This window comes from Thalassophryne amazonica, chromosome 11, assembly GCF_902500255.1.
Source record: "Thalassophryne amazonica chromosome 11, fThaAma1.1, whole genome shotgun sequence".
In the NCBI taxonomy this organism is placed as follows: domain Eukaryota; kingdom Metazoa; phylum Chordata; class Actinopteri; order Batrachoidiformes; family Batrachoididae; genus Thalassophryne; species Thalassophryne amazonica.
In genome coordinates this window covers 34,511,813-34,532,033 of record NC_047113.1, presented here as the reverse complement: position 1 = coordinate 34,532,033, position 20,221 = coordinate 34,511,813, and the positions used below count along the sequence as shown (strand labels likewise).

General features: G+C 41.6%; 1 protein-coding gene across 1 annotated transcript in view; it reads left to right on the top strand.

The window, feature by feature from the left end:
- The window catches only part of LOC117519904 (bifunctional heparan sulfate N-deacetylase/N-sulfotransferase 1-like), a 198,163-nt gene that overhangs the window by 117,758 nt on the left and 60,184 nt on the right, over nt 1-20,221 (top strand). The window contains exons 3-4 of the mRNA XM_034181173.1: nt 7,231-8,246; nt 12,564-13,046. Coding sequence (XP_034037064.1) covers nt 7,701-8,246; nt 12,564-13,046 — 1,029 coding nt within the window. The 5' untranslated portion in view covers nt 7,231-7,700. The remainder of the gene's footprint in view (nt 1-7,230; nt 8,247-12,563; nt 13,047-20,221) is intronic.

The following is a 20,221-nucleotide window of genomic DNA, read 5'->3' as shown; positions in this document are numbered from 1 at the left end:
GGCTGGACGACTCCTCCCACAAGGAGTGCTCACAGGCGAATGACGTCACCGACAGGCGTGGAAAAACTCACGCATGCGCACGAGGGTTCAAGCATGTCTGACGTAAAAACATATGAATGAAATCCATATAGTTTTTGAAAAAAATAAAAAGGACCCTTACTTTGACAGCCCTCGTATATGTGTGTGTATATATATCAATCAATCAATCAATCAATTTTTTTTATATAGCGCCAAATCACAACAAACAGTTGCCCCAAGGCGCTTTATATTGTAAGGCAAGGCCATACAATAATTATGTAAAACCCCAACGGTCAAAACGACCCCCTGTGAGCAAGCACTTGGCTACAGTGGGAAGGAAAAACTCCCTTTTAACAGGAAGAAACCTCCAGCAGAACCAGGCTCAGGGAGGGGCAGTCTTCTGCTGGACTGGTTGGGGCTGAGGGAGAGAACCAGGAAAAAGACATGCTGTGGAGGGGAGCAGAGATCGATCACTAATGATTAAATGCAGAGTGGTGCATACAGAGCAAAAAGAAAAAGAAACAGTGCATCATGGGAACCCCCCAGCAGTCTACGTCTATAGCAGCATAACTAAGGGATGGTTCAGGGTCACCTGATCCAGCCCTAACTATAAGCTTTAGCAAAAAGGAAAGTTTTAAGCCTAATCTTAAAAGTAGAGAGGGTGTCTGTCTCCCTGATCTGAATTGGGAGCTGGTTCCACAGGAGAGGAGCCTGAAAGCTGAAGGCTCTGCCTCCCATTCTACTCTTACAAACCCTAGGAACTACAAGTAAGCCTGCAGTCTGAGAGCGAAGCGCTCTATTGGGGTAATATGGTACTACGAGGTCCCTAAGATAAGATGGGACCTGATTATTCAAAACCTTATAAGTAAGAAGAAGAATTTTAAATTCTATTCTAGAATTAACAGGAAGCCAATGAAGAGAGGCCAATATGGGTGAGATATGCTCTCTCCTTCTAGTCCCCGTCAGTACTCTAGCTGCAGCATTTTGAATTAACTGAAGGCTTTTTAGGGAACTTTTAGGACAACCTGATAATAATGAATTACAATAGTCCAGCCTAGAGGAAATAAATGCATGAATTAGTTTTTCAGCATCACTCTGAGACAAGACCTTTCTGATTTTAGAGATATTGCGTAAATGCAAAAAAGCAGTCCTACATATTTGTTTAATATGCACTTTGAATGACATATCCTGATCAAAAATGACTCCAAGATTTCTCACAGTATTACTAGAGGTCAGGGTAATGCCATCCAGAGTAAGGATCTGGTTAGACACCATGTTTCTAAGATTTGTGGGGCCAAGTACAATAACTTCAGTTTTATCTGAGTTTAAAAGCAGGAAATTAGAGGTCATCCATGTCTTGGGGTGGTGGCCAAGTGGTTAATGCGCTTGGTTTCAGTTCGGAAGGTTCTGGGTTCAAATCCCACCCCTGCCACATTTCTCCATGTAATGTGGAGTTGCGTCAGGAAGGGCATCCGGCGTAAAACCTGTGCCAAATCAACATGCAGATCCACCTTGGATTTGCTGTGGCGACCCCGAGTGCAAAAACTTGCGAAAAACTGGAGAAACTTGCGTTGTGCAACTTTTGTCTGTTTCACCAATCACAGCTTCATGATGGCCTGGACCATCCAAGTAACTCATCAAATCAAGGCCCTTGTGCACCTTTTGGCAATGATTATTTCTTGTTGAGGCAGTGACATTCACAGGCTGTTTCTAGCAGAGTGCAAGCTATGGTTTTTAACAGGCTCCATACATGTGAATGAGGAAATTCCATTTCTCTGCTTACACTTGATTTCTCTGCAACTCTTACACAGTTATTACTTTAAAAGCAAGTCACCTTAACAATAAGTCTGTCTTTCACATTATGTAAACTTTGCAATTAATCTGCATATCCAGCTCTAAATTTTGAGTCCTGATGCGTACAGATGAGGACCATTGAACCTCCTATTTTGGGTCCTCTTGACAGCTTTTTATATGCAGAATCACCACAGCACAAAATATAGACTGATAGGACTTCCAAGTTGCTTATCAAGACTTGTTGCTAATCGCAGGGTTTTAGAGGCCACTAAGGTTGCTGTTGCTGGAGATACTTGCTGCTGCTACACTTGTGCGGCTAAAGTATTTTATTGACCGTTTTTAGTTTGTTACCCTGCATCCCTTTCCTGCTTCACAGTTTCCATACACTTGCCTATGATCACAATGCCACACTTGTTGTTTCCATGTAGAAACTGTGGTTGCCAAGCCCTGCGGCGTTTTAAGACCGAGGGTCATCGTTTATTTCTTTGTCAGCACTGAGGTGATGAATCAGGGAATCGTTAGTGCCTGAGGGCCTAAAGGTCCACATGTCCTTAAAGGTTTATTTGTTGAGTGGCTCAGCTATGGCTATTGCAACTCTGGTTGACAGTGTACAGAGTTTTTTCACATGCCTCAGAACAGTTCACGGACTTATTCATACATACAGAGTCTGTCGACAGAGAGCGAAGGCAAAGTGGGATGCGAGATTGCCATTGGTCAATCTTTGCATTGTTTATCCAGAGATTTGTTACCATTGAGGCCTCGGCTTCTGACTCACTTTCTCTGTCCATCTATGTCTGCCTGTCTCTCTTTCTCTGTTCCTCCTCTTCTCATTAATCTAGCAGTATGTTTCTGGCTTTCTTCCCATCATGTAGAAGGAGCAGGTTTGAATGACCACCCACCCTGAGGAAAAACAGTCTGTCCTAGCTGCTGTCTCCAGCTATTGTTTATACCTGCTATCATTCACATGCTGTAAATTACCAGCGAAAATATTTTAATCGATGTTGTCAGCATCTTGAGATTTATTGTCACCTTAGGGGCAGTTTTCTTTCTCATTTGTGCTACCAATCTGTTTTTCATGTGCTCATGTCCTATTTGTTTCTCATTGGCGTGTGTCTGTTACCTGCATCAGGAGATATAAGTCCGCATTTGCAATTCCAGAGCTCATATTCAGCCTGAGCACTCTCCATCATAAAAAAGTAGCCTATCGGATACAGATTAGTCTCCATCTGCCTTTCGTTTATGCATGACTTAAGACTCTGACTCTTTGGCAGACTGAAACGCTCTGGTCTCTGTGCACCATTTGGCTGCTCGTTACCTTATGGATATGTCTTCTGGCTACCCCCTCATCAGCTTCTTCTAACCATAAAATATTCATACACCCTTTCCTTCTTCTCTCTCTCTCTCTCTCTCTCTCTCTGCATTTTTGCATCCATTATTTTGGAGAAAGGGAAGTGTTGGTGGTTGTATCTTGGCTTCTTTGAAGGTGTGCATGGCAAAGAAAGTAGAAGACACATTAAGTGAGATGAGCATGCAGGAATTTCACATCCATTAGCCATTATTGTGCAGACCACTGTACTGTTATATCTGTTATAGCCTAATGTATTTTATTCTCTATTTAGCTTGCCTGATCTTACAGCAGATGTTATTGAGTGATCCATTGCAGTCGTATATCTCTTTTATTTTTTAAACCTCTTATCTGCGCCTCACTCCCCTCCTCTATGTTCCTGCGGCTGTAGCTCTCAACATTGTCTGAAGGTCAGCTCTGGGAGGCGGTCATCGCTGCTGCGAGTTGGGCAAGACATCAAACTTTGCGTGCCTTGACTTGTTTGTGTTGTCTGACCATTTATTGTGCTCCAAAGCCATGTCAACAGTATCATTAGACTTCATTGTGTTCCTGCGGGTACAGACAATAATAACGCCTTCTCTCTGATTAATCATCAACAGAAAATTACTTTGAAATGACTCGTATCTTTCAGGGAAAGACTTTTCGTGATGAGAAACTCCATCATTGCAGGTAACGCGGATTGTTTCTTAAAGCAACAACTCCGGCGCTTGGTGCCGTGTTAAAAGTTGTCTCTCTGTCTCTTCTTTTCTGCCTCACTGTTTTCAGCAGCAGCCACTTCCTGTGGCTAATCACACTTTGATATGCTGTGGCACGAACCTTGGCTCCTTCAGAAATTAAGAAAGTGTGAGGTGGATTTTCATGGACCAGGGCTCTTGGTTTTTGTCTGCTGCACTGCGATACATTCTCTTAACGCCCACTGTTTCTTCACGGCCTCTCTTTACATTAAATCTGCTTCTCTGTAAAGAGAAAACTTGGATGTGACTCAAAGGAAAAGTGTGATGCCTTCTACGGCACTCAACTGGGAGATTTAGGCATCCTGCTAAGCTGGAAGGCGAGAAGATGGAGGACTGCTCACCAAAATTTTGACTTTGACTACATTAAAGGCACATCTGGAAAGATGCTCTTCCTCTAGTTTTAAATACTTTTACGCAGTGTAGGCATGAAGTCATGTTAAATAGTTTTCTTAAGTGTAAATACTAAGGGTGTAACAGTATGAATCAAAAGTCTATTTTAAAGTAGTTGATAGGACTACTTTGTACGTGGGCCCCTGAGTTGATCTAAATGTAGTATGAACCAGTCAATGGCTTGATTTTAACATGACGAACCTGTTACACTGCAACGTTCATGTCTTCAAATGCCTGCAAAAGTTCAAAGGTCATCATGTGGCTTTGTGTCTTGTGAGACTGTTGACAGGAATGTTTTTTTACGGGCTAAAAACAATATAAACATGTCCTATAGGGGTAGGTGGTGTAACTGATAAATCTACCTGTTTGAACTTTACATTTGGTATACTGTCATACCAGTCCAGAACAGAAACATTATGCCATGCTGTTGATAGTAATTGATTCTGGACTTATAGTCATACTCATCCTCCTTGATGTCAGTGCAACTTTTGATACAATCTCTCATTCCATTCTCTGTGACAGATTAGCTTCTACTTATTTCACAGGTACAAGTGTTATCTCTCTGGTCGCATTCAGTTTGTTCAACTCAAAACTTTCAGATCATAGCACTCCACAGTCACTAGCGACATTGCTCAGGGCTCTGTTTTGAGTCCTTTTCTTTTAATATTTCTACCTCCTACCACTTGGTCACATTTTCAGGAAATTCAGTATTTAATTTCATTGATTCATGACACTCATCTTTATCTGTCCTCCAAACCAAACTTTTCTTGAAATTAACACCTGCTTTTCACGCATCTTCCTATAAGTCAAAAGTAATAGCAGTTGAGGTTATTTTTGTTGGCTCGACAACATATTTGGCCATATGTAGTAGCTTTTGTAGTAGCTTTCTGCTGCTGTATGTGATGAACGAGGCAGCATCAACATGCTGCAGCACAGTAGCAGAAGCCAGATGAAGGTCCCTAGAAGTTAATGAAGTATGTATTTGAAAGTAAGCAATGCCACTTTTGGCTTATTATAATTTATCATGGAAAATGAATGTCTGCATGAAACAAAGAATTGTATCAGATTACATCGTATCACGTCAATTTGTTCCATAATAAAAAGTATTATTCCTGAATCTCATCGTACCCGTGTATCTTGGTACGTAATTTCAATTAAATTTATTTTCATTTATATAGTGCCAAATCACAACAGAGTTGCCTCAAAGTGTTTCACACAGGTAAGGTCTAACCTTACCAACCCCCAGAGCAACAGTGGTAAGGAAAAACTCCATCTGAGGAAGAAACCTCAAGCAGACCAGACTCAAAGGGGTGACCCTCTGCTTGGGCCATGCTACAAACATAATTACAGAACAAATCACAGAACAATTCACGGACGAATATACAAGAAATGCTATTGGCGCACAGGACAGGAAGATCGCCAACACGAATACAACTCCAATCTCTGAATAGAGCTGCACCTTAAACAGAGAGAAAAAACAGAATCTGGCATCAGCAAGACAAAAAATACTGTATAATTTGCCAGCATTAAACAAGAAAAACAGAGAAGTACTAAGGTGATCGCCGGCCACTAGCCCTAAACTTCACTAAAAGACCCAGAATTTAGGTAAAGTTGAGGCCGCAGCCCGCTCCAATTACTAATAAATGAATTAAAAGAGTAACAAGCGTAAAACAAAACTGTACCAGTATGCTAGCCATATGAAAGGGAAAATAAGTGTGTCTTAAGTCTGGACTTGAAAATCTCTACAGAATCTGACTGTTTTATTGACGCAGGGATATCATTCCACAGAACAGGGGCACGATAAGAGAAAGCTCTGTGATCCACAGACTTCTTATTCACCTTAGGGACACAAAGTAGTCCTGCACCCTGAGAACGTAAAGCCCGGGCTGGTACGTAAGGTTTAATTAGGTCAGCTAGGTAGGGAGGTGCCAGTCCATGAATAATTATATAGGTTAGTAGCAGAACCTTAAAATCTGATCTCACTGGGACAGGAAGCCAGTGAAGAGATGCCAAAATGGGTGTAATGTGGAACTTTCTGCTTTGTGTCAAAAGTCTGGCTGCAGCATTTTACGTATCATATCGTTTAATGACAAAGGTGCATACCTATCGTGAAAACTTTAGTAAGTAATGCACTGAGTGATGAGACATGCTGCTGTTATTGGAACTTATTGTCAAAATCAGTTTGGTTATTTTTCTTATTAAGATGGGTGGATGATAATTGCTCATTGCTTTTATCAAGACCACTCATTAATGTTGTTTGATAGTGTTCCCAGTAAACCCTTTGATGGCTTCGTCAAATCTCTTTTATTTGTCTGAAGGCTTGATTGATTTGGTGGTCACTGTTTAATTGCTAGATCACAGGTGTCAGACTGATTCCAGAAAGAGCCAAGAGGGTGCAGGTTTTCTTTGTAACCACCCACTGCACCAGGTGATTTCACTGATTAACATCACTTTGAGCAGATGGAATCAGTTAATCAGTGAAAAACCAGATCTGTTTGTCAGAATGATCCGCTCCTATGCTTTAGGATTGCTTCTGTTCTTTCAGGTTGTTTTTCTTTCTTCTCCAGCTCTTCATTCTGGTTTTGCTAATGTGGGGATTTGAAGGACCATGTCTCTATAGGTGATGCCTCCCCTTGTATTCGGTCACACAGGCTTGTTGGACTACATCGTGACTTTGTAACTCTCATTTCTGCGTATTGATTGTGGAGGTTGAGTGACGGAGTGATGCTTTTTTGCCTGTGTAGGGGAGAATTGGCAGATTGTAGTTTGTGTAGGTGAATGCAAGGACTACTTTACAGCGAACTTTTGGAGTGTTTGCAGCTGCAGCATACACACGTCTCCCACACAGCACTAAACCCACACAAGAAAAGAATGTAACATTATTAATTCACTCTCTTGCAGCTCACATATTTTAATGTGGCTATCTTTCTGTTTGTTTGTTTGTTCCAGGTGAAAACATTTCTAAGGGAACAGTCCAGCTGAGATGACCAGGGTGACCTCACCTTCCTCAAGAAATCATTCTCCAGTCAAACAACAAGAGGCAGACTCTCTGTGGGACATAGCTGGCAGGCTCACATGATGGACAGGTCATGGAGACCCATCATCATTTTCCCTGAGTGACTCTGCCTGCTGGCCCTCCTTCTGAGGCATAAACGTGTACCAGTGGTCCAAAGCTCCCCATTTCTCTGCCATGGTGACATAAGCAGCACTGCAGCATGAGGGAGAGCCAACGTGAGACCGTCTCATTTTTGTCTCCAGTAGCTGCTGCAGCTGCTACCTTCACACCAATTATTTGTAGCTAAATAACGAGACTTTAGTGTGAATAATACCTGCTCACTGTTTTATACCAACGCCAAGAAAGACTGTCCCCAGGGCGTGTTGCTGGGCTGGTACGTGGGGCGGAGTAGTGGCGTGAGACGATGCTGGGATGTGTGACACGTCTCCGTCGGCTAGTCCGCCTCCTCCCCCTGCAGACTTCCCTCCTCCTCCTATTTCTCTTCTGCACTGTCAGTGTCTTCATCTCTGCCTACTTCCTTTATGGCGTTAAACGGGAGCTGGAGCCATCAGGAAGTGGCGTTTCAGGGGCCGAAGGCGCATCTGCTGACCTGGAGGACTCGAGGGTTACTCCATCCCGGCTGCTACCTATACGGAGTGTGTCAGGGGGACTTGGGGTAGATCCCGCAGGAGCCAGAACAAATCCTGTGGTTCTGGTGTTCGTGGAAAGCCAGTATTCTCAACTGGGTCAAGAGATTGTGGCCATTTTAGAGTCTGGACGGTTCCGTTACCGTACTGAGATTTCTCCTGGTAAAGGGGACATGCCCACATTGACGGACAAAGAAAGAGGACGATTCACGCTGGTGATTTATGAGAACATTTTAAAGTATGTTAACTTGGATGCGTGGAACCGGGAGCTGCTGGACAAGTACTGTGTGGAATATGGAGTCGGCATCATTGGTTTTTTCAAGGTTAGAATAACACAATATTCCTTCTTCAGGGTTCTGTCTGGGGTTCACTAACTGTTAGCCACGGTGGCTCATTGATGCCATTTTCAGTTGGCTGTGTGGAAAGTTGATTAGCCGCACGCTGATTTAAAGCAAACAAACAAACAAACAATCAAACAAAAACAAATATGCTCTAGTGCACATTCAGAATGTGACAACTCTTAAACTTTAAAATAAACTGCTATTTAAAAAACTCAGCAGCACTCCAGCTTCCCCACAAGTCTGTTGTCAAACTGCACTGTATTCTGTGCCTCACTCAGACTGCCTCAACTCTGCTGCACCTTATTGCAGTACATGTGGTAGTTGACTTGTGGTCAGGGGCTGATTAAAGTGGACATGAGCCTTGGGCTTGATTTCTGCATGGGCCCTTAAAAGCTCCTTGTAATAACAGAAAAACTGATTGTAAATAAGCACTTCTTAAGGTTTTTTTTTTTTTTTTTTTTTTGGTAAGTATATGAAAATATGAAGTTTAAACATTGTTTCAATCAGGATCCCAAAATATTGTGCATGATTGGTAATGTTTGCTTCACTAAAGTTAAAAGTATACTGCCTTTGCATTTTTTTTAAAGATTTAAGTCATAAAAACATTTTTTGGCACCACTATAATTTTATTTATTATCCTTTAAATAAAGGATTCATAATGACATTGTCATTATGATCAAAATTCACATTATCTGGAAAAAAGTAATAAATAGTTCCCCTGAAGGGAAAAAATTCAAACGAACAGACGGCCTTGAAGTACGTTTGGTTATGACCCATACAGTCCACAGTAGCGACCATAGTGACATCATAGATCATGTGGGGGCTTCCCCTGACTTGCATGAGGGATGCTGGTAAGCACATGGTGACAGCCAATCAGAGTAGAAAGGCACTGACTCGAACAAAATAATCCAATATGGTGGAAAAATGCTCCAAAACAACCTATTTTTGTTTGTCTACTGTTTCTCATATTTTGTAAAATTAGCGAGAAATAGAGTTCTAAATCTAAAAACATCCTGTTTTTGAAACCAGATAAGGCCCCTGAAGTGATTTACAAGACATCTTACAGATGTTAGCATGCAGGCACCATGTACACGCATCACGCAAGGTCACAGGTAACGTCCTCCTACAGACAGCATTAAAAGTAAAATTAAATATTTGCCATGGAACTCCCTCGAGATAAATATGTTCTCTTCATTAAAATGAGCTCTAATTTTGCAACACTTTTCAAAGATAAGCCAACATTATAGTGCTTAAATTACAGTAGAAATAAAATTTTGAGAGTTTTGTGAAATTTGAAAAGCTGTACAGTTTAAAAAATATATTTTCACACCCTATTGTGCATCAGTTTCCATCACACAATCGGACGGTGCTCTGTTATTTGTTGCTCGTGATCATATTTATTATTCTGTCTTATATTGTCTGTCTTATATATTATTTGTATTGACTTTGGGCTGCTGATCATCAGGCTGTCCCTGGTTCCGTTACTGATTATATCCAAACATTTTTAATGTTTATTTATAGCTGATGCGGTTTTTACTCAGTGTTTTAAGAAACTCTGAGATCTCTGAAGCATTGACAGGAATGTTGTCTTTACAGCTTCACCTGCTGCACAGTGGCTGAAAGTGCTTCCTGTCTGTCCACACTGTGTGCTCCGTTGCACACAAACTCAGCCACATAGCCGAGCATGTTTACACCCTGTGAATTAAAATTAATATAATTAAATCCGCAATTTTACTTACATAATTTTTGTACAGACGGCTGTATTTAAGCAAACCGGTAAATAATTCTGCTGCATTTTGCTAGGTGGACGCACGCACCACTTTTATGCACAGAGAACATATGGCATAAGTCGTGATCATCACACGTGAGACCTGGAGATGTGCACAACACACACACGAATCCTGTACAACGTTAATCAACTGGACGTTGATGCTAGATTTCTTTTCCTTTCTGTGCAGCTATCCGATACCACAACTATAGCGTGGTTCGCATTGGAGAATCACAAATTGTCTACTGGTTGTCATGAAATTTATTACTGCCTTTACTTGGGAATAACTTCAAAGTACATCAGTCAGACTAAAATGCACTTCGTGCTCAATGCAGAACTGGGGTCCACCTGTTACACATGGAACATTTATTCTGTACAAAATAAGCCTGAAGTAAACCATTAACTTATTAAATATGCCAGATGTTTCCAAGGAATGATCCATTTTTCTGACAACAAGGAAGCAGTGTCAGCAGCTAATACTCTGCGGAGAAGGCTGCAGTGTGCGGCGCACACCCCTTTGAAAATAATGAGTGTCAGAGCGTAGCACAAACCATGAAAGGTCCTTTACCGTTCATCAAAAAAGGACAGGAATCCTAGTTTTTGCCAGTAGTACTGCCAGAATCTTTAAGGTTATTAATAGATTTGCTCCTGTGGTGATTCACAAGTAAACTCTGTTCACTACATCATGCATTCATTCACCATGTGTGATGTGGTGAGGGCTCGGGAGATCCCTGCCTCCATCTCTGCCTCATTCCTGTTCATCTGCCTCCATCATATTCACAGGGTTTGAAAAACCTGCCTCGTGCAATATCATTGCACTCCCGTCTTTTCTCTTACGTTTCATGCATGTCTTGTTTTTTTGTTTTTTTTTTTATACTGCAGTCTGGCCTTTGAACTTATTCTTCCTCCATTTCTTCTCCATTCAGTAATCCATAGCTGAGCCTGTTTGCTCAAGGCCAGTTTTCAGGTCTTATGGTTTTAATCACCCTCCTCTGCACCTGGGAGAGAATATATGAAGAGAAATAGAAGCATGTAGGGTGGTGCAGTAATGCTTGGCAGTGTTAGTGATGGGTAGAAAAGTTTGGCGGGATTTAGTCTTCGTTGGACTTGAAGCAACAAGAGGGTGTGGATCCCAATAAAATGGACATAGTCTGGGGCTTTACTATTTTCTCCAAAGTACTTGAAAACTGCGATAGACAGACATGACACTGCCAAGTATATGCAAATACAAGGTCTGTCCATAAAGTATCGTGCCTTTTTATTTATTTATTTTTTAACTATATGGATTTGATTCATATGTTTTCATGTCAGACAAGCTTGAACCCTTGTGCGCATGCGTGAGTTTTTCCACGCCTGTCGGTGACGTCATTCGCCTGTGAGCACGCCTTGTGGAAGGAGTGGTCCCGCCCCGTCGTCGGATTTTCATTGTCTGGAAATGGCGGAATGATTTGGGGTTTTTTTCCATCAGAATTTTTTCAGAAGCTGTTAGAGACTGGCACCTGGAAACCATTCGAAAAATTTATCTGGCTTTCGGTGAAAATTTTACGGGCTTCACAGAGAATAAGGTCTGTTAGTACAGCTTTAAGGACCCCTTTAAGGACACTCGGCGCGCCACGCTCCGAGCTGCGATGACGAGGCACAAGCCACCGGACCATTTCTAAACGGATGGCTCTGTGGATACGAGACCGTCGTGTGCTCTTTCTCTCGTTATCACAAGAGCTGGACATCAGCCATTTTCCAGCAGATTTCACTTTTAAGAAGAGATTTTGTCATTGAAAGCCGCGCGGAGGCTTCGCGCGTAAAGACAGATTCGCTTTGGAAGCGAGACAAAGGAACACCTCCGTTTCGGCGTGTCAGAGGACAAGTTTGGACATGTCCAGCTCTCCACAATTTCACTGATACTTACTGGACTGGTAAGCATTGAAAGCCGAGATAGACATGTCCAAACTTGAGGAAGGAGTGGTCCCGCGGGACCCAAGGCGTGCTCACAGGCGAATGACGTCACCGACAGGCATGGAAAAACTCATGCATGCGCACGGGTTCAAGCTTGTCTGACGTGAAAACATATGAATCAAATCCATATAGTTTAAAAAAAAATAAAAAGGTACGATACTTTATGGACAGACCTCGTACATCACCCGCTCAGATATGGTAGTAAACATTTAAATGAGACTTAAATAAAAGTGTCCACAAAAGTAGAACTTGTGTATCTGTTGCAGCGTCGATGTAAAAGAATTGCAAAAATGCCAAATTTAGAAAGGGATGTTTCAGTAAATAAGCCATCCAATAGTCTTTGAATCTTGGAGGACACAGCAGGAGGTTATTCATTTTGACTGTAATTTTGTAGTGTACCAGATTGAGCATAGCAGGTAGTTGCTGCCTCATGTCTTCATGTTTGAGGAGGCCTGACATTCCTTATTTCACACATGACTGGAGAAACGGGGGAATTGTGTCCAATACTTTTTTCTGTCTTCATCACTTTGGCATATGATGAATCTGTGTGATCTTCTTTGTGTGTTTCTGTCAATTAGGCCAATGAAAACAGCCTGCTAAGCGCCCAGTTGAAAGGCTTTCCACTTTTTCTCCACTCTAACTTGGGTCTGAAGGACTGTGCCGTCAACCCAAAGTCACCCCTCCTTTTTATCACTCGATCTGGGCGGCCTCTACCAGGTCCCCTCCCAGGGGACGACTGGACTGTTTTCCAATCCAACCACTCCACGTACGAGCCTGTGTTGCTGGCCAAGACCCAGTCAGCTGAGAGCGTGGCCTCCATGGGGCAGAATGCTGCCTTGCTTCCATCAGTGGTGCAGGACCTGGGGCTCCATGACGGCATCCAGCGGGTTTTGTTTGGCAACAACTTGGTGTTCTGGTTGCACAAGCTGGTGTTTGTGGATGCAGTTGCATTTCTGACTGGGAAAAGGCTCTCGCTGTCTCTCGAGCGCTACGTCCTCGTGGATATAGATGACATCTTCGTGGGCAAGGAGGGCACACGCATGAAGGTGCCGGATGTAAAGGTGAGTAGAAATGCGTTTGTTGTATATTGGCAATTTTTTATTTTTATTTTTATTTTTTTGGGGGGGGGGGACCAAAGCCAATAACATATTAATCAGCCAGAATTTTTTTAGAAGCCATGCCTTTGTTGAAATATATAAAGTGCCTCACACATACAGTAGTGTTCAGAATAATAGTACTGCTGTGTGACTAAAAAGATTAATCCAGGTTTTGAGTATATTTCTTCTTGTTACATGGGAAACAAGGTACCAGTAGATTCAGTAGATTCTCACAAATCCAACAAGACCAAGCATTCATGATATGCACACTCTTAAGGCTATGAAATTGGGCTATTAGTAAAAAAAAAAAAAGTAGAAAAGGGGGCGTTCACAATAATAGTAGCATCTGCTGTTGATGCTACAAACTCAAAACTATTATGTTCAAACTGCTTTTTTTTTAGCAATGCTGTGAATCACTAAACTAGTATTTAGTTGTATAACCACAGTTTTTCATGATTTCTTCACATCTGCGAGGCATTAATTTTGTTGGTTTGGAACCAAGATTTTGCCCATTTACTAGTGTGCTTGGGGTCATTGGCTTGTTGAAACACCCATTTCAAGGGCATGTCCTCTTCAGCATAAGTCAGCATGACCTTCAAGTATTTTGACATATCCAAACAGATCCATGATACCTGGTATGCAATATGTAGGCCCAACACCATAGTACGAGAAACATGCCCATATCATGATGCTTGCACCACCATGCTTCACTGTCTTCACTCTGAACTGTGGCTTGAATTCAGAGTTTGGGGGTCATCACACAAACTGTCTGCGGCCCTTGGATCCAAAAAGAACAATTTTACTCTCATCAGTCCACAAAATATTCCTCCATTTCTCTTTAGGCCAGTTGATGTGTTCAAATTGTAACCTCTTATGCACATGTCTTTTATTTAACAGAGGGACTTTGTGGGGGATTCATGGAAATAAATTAGCTTCACACAGGTGTCTTCTAACTGTCACAGCACTTAAAGGTAACTCCAGACTGTCTTTGATCATCCTGGAGCTGATCAATGGGTGAGCCTTTGCCATTCTGGTTATTCTTCTATCCATTTTGATGGTTGTTTTCTGTTTCCTTCCACGCGTCTTTGGTTTTTTTTTTTTTGTCCATTTTAAAGCATTGGAGATCATTGTAGATGAACAGCCTATAATTTGTTGCACCTGCGTATAAGTTTTCCCCTCTCCAATCAACTTTTTAATCAAACTATGCTGTTATTCTGAACAATGTCTTGAACGTCCCATTTTCCTCAGGCTTTCAAAGAGAAAAGCATGTTCAACAGGTGCTGGCTTCATCCTTACATAGGAGACACCTGATTCACATGTTTGTTCCACAAAATTGATGAACTCACTGACTGAATGCCACACTACTATTATTGTGAACACCCCCTTTTCTACTTTTTTTTACTAATAGCCCAATTTCATAGCCTTAAGAGTGTGCATATCGTGAATGCTTGGTCTTGTTGGATTTGTGAGAATCTACTGAATCTACTGGTACCTTGTTTCCCATGTAACAATAAGAAATATACTCAAAACCTGGATTAATCATTTTAGTCACATAGCACTACTGTTATTCTGAACACTACTGTACAGTTGTATGTAAATGTTTGGGCACCCCAGATGATTTCTATGATTTTCCTTTATAAATCATTTGTTGTTTGGATCAGCAATTTCAGTTAAATATATCATAACAGACAAACACAGTGATATTTGAGAAGTGAAATGAAGTTTATAGGATGTACAGAAAGTGTGCAATAATTCTTTAAACAAAATTAGGCAGATGCATAAATTTGGTCACCCCAGCAGAAAAAATACATCAATATTTAGTAGATCCTACTTTTGCAGAAATAACAGCCTTGAAATGCTTCCTATATCTTCCAGGGAGAGTCTGGATTCTGGTTGAAGGTATTTTGGACCATTCTTCTTTACAAAACATCTCCAGTTCAATCAATCAATCAATTTTATTTATATAGCGCCAAATCACAACAAACAGTTGCCCCAAGGCGCTTTATATTGTAAGGCAAAACCCCAACGGTCAAAACGACCCCCTGTGAGCAAGCACTTGGCGACAGTGGGAAGGAAAAACTCCCTTTTAACAGGAAGAAACCTCCAGCAGAACCAGGCTCAGGGAGGGGCAGTCTTCTGCTGGGACTGGCTGGGGCTGAAGGAGAGAACCAGGAAAAAGATATGCTGTGGAGGGGAGCAGAGATCAATCACCAATGATTAAATGCAGAGTGGTGCATACAGAGCAAAAAGAGAAGGAAACACTCAGTGCATCATGGGAACCCCCCAGCAGTCTAAGTCTATAGCAGCATAACTAAGGGATGGTTCAGGGTCACCTGATCCAGCCCTAACTATAAGCTTTAGCAAAAAGGAAAGTTTTAAGCCTAATCTTAAAGTAGAGAGGGTGTCTGTCTCCCTGATCTGAATTGGGAGCTGGTTCCACAGGAGAGGAGCCTGAAAGCTGAAGGCTCTGCCTCCCATTCTACTCTTATAAACCCTAGGAACTACAAGTAAGCCTGCAGTCTGAGAGCGAAGCGCTCTATTGGGGTGATATGGTACTATGAGGTCCCTAAGATAAGATGGGACCTGATTATTCAAAACCTTATAAGTAAGAAGAAGAATTTTAAATTCTATTCTAGAATTAACAGGAAGCCAATGAAGAGAGGCCAATATGGGTGAGATATGCTCTCTCCTTCTAGTCCCCATTAGTACTCTAGCTGCAGCATTTTGAATTAACTGAAGGCTTTTCAGGGAACTTTTAGGACAACCTGATAATAATGAATTACAATAATCCAGCCTAGAGGAAATAAATGCATGAATTAGTTTTTCAGTATCACTCTGAGACAAGACCTTTCTAATTTTAGAGATATTGCGTAAATGCAAAAAAGCAGTCCTACATATTTGTTTAATATGCGCTTTGAATGACATATCCTGATCAAAAATGACTCCAAGATTTCTCACAGTATTACTAGAGGTCAGGGTAATGCCATCCAGAGTAAGGATCTGGTTAGACACCATGTTTCTAAGATTTGTGGGGCCAAGTACAATAACGTCAGTTTTATCTGAGTTTAAAAGCAGGAAATTAGAGGTCATCCATGTCTTTATGTCTGTAAGACAATCCTGCAGTTTAGCTAATTGGTGTGTGTCCTCTGGCTTCATGGATAGATGAAGCTGGGTATCATCTGCGTAACAATGAAAATTTAAGCAATGCCGTCTAATAATACTGCCTAAGGGAAGCATGTATAAAGTGAATAAAATTGGTCCTAGCACAGAACCTTGTGGAACTCCATAATTAACCTTAGTCTGTGAAGAAGATTCCCCATTTACATGAGCAAATTGTAATCTATTAGATAAATATGATTCAAACCACCGCAGCGCAGTGCCTTTAATACATATGGCATGCTCTAATCTCTGTAATAAAATTTTATGGTCAACAGTATCAAAACGAGCACTGAGGTCTAACAGAACAAGCACAGAGATGAGTCCACTGTCTGAGGCCATAAGAAGATCATTTGTAACCTTCACTAATGCTGTTTCTGTACTATGATGAATTCTAAAACCTGACTGAAACTCTTCAAATAGACCATTCCTCTGCAGATGATCAGTTAGCTGTTTTACAACTACCCTTTCAAGAATTTTTGAGAGAAAAGGAAGGTTGGAGATTGGTCTATAATTAGCTAAGATAGCTGGGTCAAGTGATGGCTTTTTAAGTAATGGTTTAATTACTGCCACCTTAAAAGCCTGTGGTACATAGCCAACTAATAAAGATAGATTGATCATATTTAAGATCGAAGCATTAAATAATGGTAGGGCTTCCTTGAGCAGCCTGGTAGGAATGGGGTCTAATAGACATGTTGAAGGTTTGGATGAAGTAACTAATGAAAATAACTGACAGAACAATCTGAGAGAAAGAGTCTAACCAAATACCGGCATCACTGAAAGCAGCCAAAGATAATGATACGTCTTTGGGATGGTTATGAGTAATTTTTTCTCTAATAGTTAAAATTTTATTAGCAAAGAAAGTCATGAAGTCATTACTAGTTAAAGTTAAAGGAATACTCGGCTCAATAGAGCTCTGACTCTTTGTCAGCCTGGCTACAGTGCTGAAAAGAAACCTGGGGTTGTTCTTATTTTCTTCAATTAGTGATGAGTAGTAAGATGTCCTAGCTTTGCTCTTTTTTATAGAGCAACAGACTCTTTTTCCAGGCTAAGTGAAGATCTTCTAAATTAGTGAGACGCCATTTCCTCTCCAACTTACAGGTTATCTGCTTTAAGCTGCGAGTTTGTGAGTTATACCACGGAGTCAGGCACTTCTGATTTAAAGCTCTCTTTTTCAGAGGAGCTACAGCATCCAAAGTTGTCTTCAATGAGGATGTAAAACTATTGACGAGATACTCTATCTCCCTTACAGAGTTTAGGTAGCTACTCTGCACTGTGTTGGTATATGGCATTAGAGAACATAAAGAAGGAATCATATCCTTAAACCTAGTTACAGCGCTTTCTGAAAGACTTCTAGTGTAATGAAACTTATTCCCCACTGCTGGGTAGTCCATCAGAGTAAATGTAAATGTTATTAAGAAATGATCAGACAGAAGGGAGTTTTCAGGGAATACTGTTAAGTCTTCAATTTCCATACCATAAGTCAGAACAAGATTAAAGTGGTGGGTGGACTCATTTACATTTTGATCAAAGCCAATTGAGTCTAATAATAGATTAAATGCAGTGTTGAGGCTGTCATTCTCAGCATCTGTGTGGATGTTAAAATCGCCCACTATAATTATCTTATCTGAGCTAAGCACTAAGTCAGACAAAAGGTTTGAAAATTCACTGAGAAACTCACAGTAACGACCAGGTGGACGATAGATAATAACAAATAAAACTGGTTTTTGGGACTTCCAATTTGGATGGACAAGACTAAGAGTCAAGCTTTCAAATGAATTAAAGCTCTGTCTGGGTTTTTGATTAATTAATAAGCTGGAATGGAAGATTGCTGCTAATCCTCCACCTCGGCCCGTGCTACGAGCATTCTGGCAGTTAGTGTGACTCGGGGGTGTTGACTCATTTAAACTAACATATTCATCCTGCTGTAACCAGGTTTCTGTAAGGCAGAATAAATCAATATGTTGATCAATTATTATATCATTTACTAACAGGGACTTAGAAGAGAGAGACCTAATGTTTAATAGACCACATTTAACTGTTTTAGTCTGTGGTGCAGTTGACGGTGCTATATTATTTTTTCTTTTTGAATTTTTATGCTTAAATAGATTTTTGCTGGTTATTGGTAGTCTGGGAGCAGGCACCGTCTCTACGGGAATGGGGTAATGAGGGGATGGCAGGGGGGAGAGAAGCTGCAGAGAGGTGTGTAAGACTACAACTCTGCTTCCTGGTCCAACCCTGGATAGTCACGGTTTGGAGGATTTAAGAAAATTGGCCAGCAATTCAAGGAGAACATGCGGCTAAACATGTCACTCCCGGTCCGATTGTGGAGGGACCCAGAGAAAACTACAGAGTCCGACATTGTTTTTGCAAAGTTACACACCGATTCAATGTTAATTTTAGTGACCTCCGATTGGCGTAACCGGGTGTCATTACTGCCGACGTGAATTACAATCTTACCAAATTTACGCTTAGCCTTAGCCAGCAGTTTCAAATTTCCTTCAATGTCGCCTGCTCTGGCCCCCGGAAGACAATTGACTATGGTTGCTGGTGTCGCTAACTTCACATTTCTCAAAACAGAGTCGCCAATAACCAGAGTTTGTTCCTTGGCGGGTGTGTCGTCGAGTGGGGAAAAATGGTTAGAAATGTGAACGGGTTGGCGGTGTACACGAGGCTTCTGTTTAGGGCTACGGTTCCTCCTCACAGTCACCCAGTCGGCCTGCTTTCGGGATCTGCCAGAGGGAAACTAACGGCGGCTAAGCTACCTTGGTCCGCACCGACTACAGGGGCCTGGCTAGCTGTAGAATTTTCCACAGTGCGGAGCCGAGTCTCCAATTCGCCCAGCCTGGCCTCCAAAGCTACGAATAAGCTACACTTATTACAAGTACCATTACTGCTAAAGGAGGCTGAGGAATAACTAAACATTTCACACCCAGAGCAGAAAAGTGCGGGAGAGACAGGACAAGCCGCCATGCTAAACCGGCTAAGAGCTAGTAGCTGCGCTAAGCTAGCGGATTCCTAAAAACACACAAAGTGAATAATGTGTAAATAATTTAGAGGTGATTCAGCAGAGGGAGTGCTTTAGTTAAGGCACGTGAAGATTACACTGTGAAACAAATCGTTATCTGGGTAACTAGATCAATCTAACTGCACAGATTAAACAGCTAACAGATACAGCAAAACACCGCTGTGCTCCGGAACAGGAAGTGATACAATACTGCAGTGAGAGCCAACCATCAGTCGAGGCAAGCAAGAGTCAAAAACCCAACAACATTCCAGTTCAGTCAGGTTTGCTGGGTTCCGAGCATGGACAGCCCGCTTAAAATCCCACAACAGATTTTCAATAATATTCAGGTCTGGGGGCTGAGATGGTCATTCCAGAATGTTGTACTTGTTCCTTTGCATGAATGCCTTAGTAGATTTTGAGCAGACCCGGCACAGCTTCAACTTTGTCACTGATTCATGAACATTGTTCTCAAGAATCTTGTGATATTGACTGGAATCCATGTGACCCTCAACTTTAACAAGATTCCCAGTACCTGCACTGGCCACACAGCCCCACAGCATGATGGAACCACCTCCAAATTTTACTGTAGGTAGCAAGTGTTTTTCTTGGAATCCTGTGTTCTTTTTCAGCCATGCATAACCACCCCTTATGTCCAAATAATTCAGTTTTTGTTTCATCAGTCCACAGTACCTTATTCCAAAATGACACTGGCTTGTCCAAATGTGCTTTAGCATACCTCAAGTGACTCTGTTTGTGGCATGTACACAGAAAAGGCTTCCTGTGCATTACAGCATCATACAGCATCTTTTTGTGCAAAGTGCGCTGTATAGTCGAACGATGCACAGAGACACTATCTGCAGCAAGAACATGTTGTAGACCTTTGGAGCAGGTCTGTGGGTTGAGTATGACTGTTCTCTCCATCCGTCGCTTCAGCTTATGAGATTTTTCTTGGCCTGCCACTTCGGGTCTTAACTAG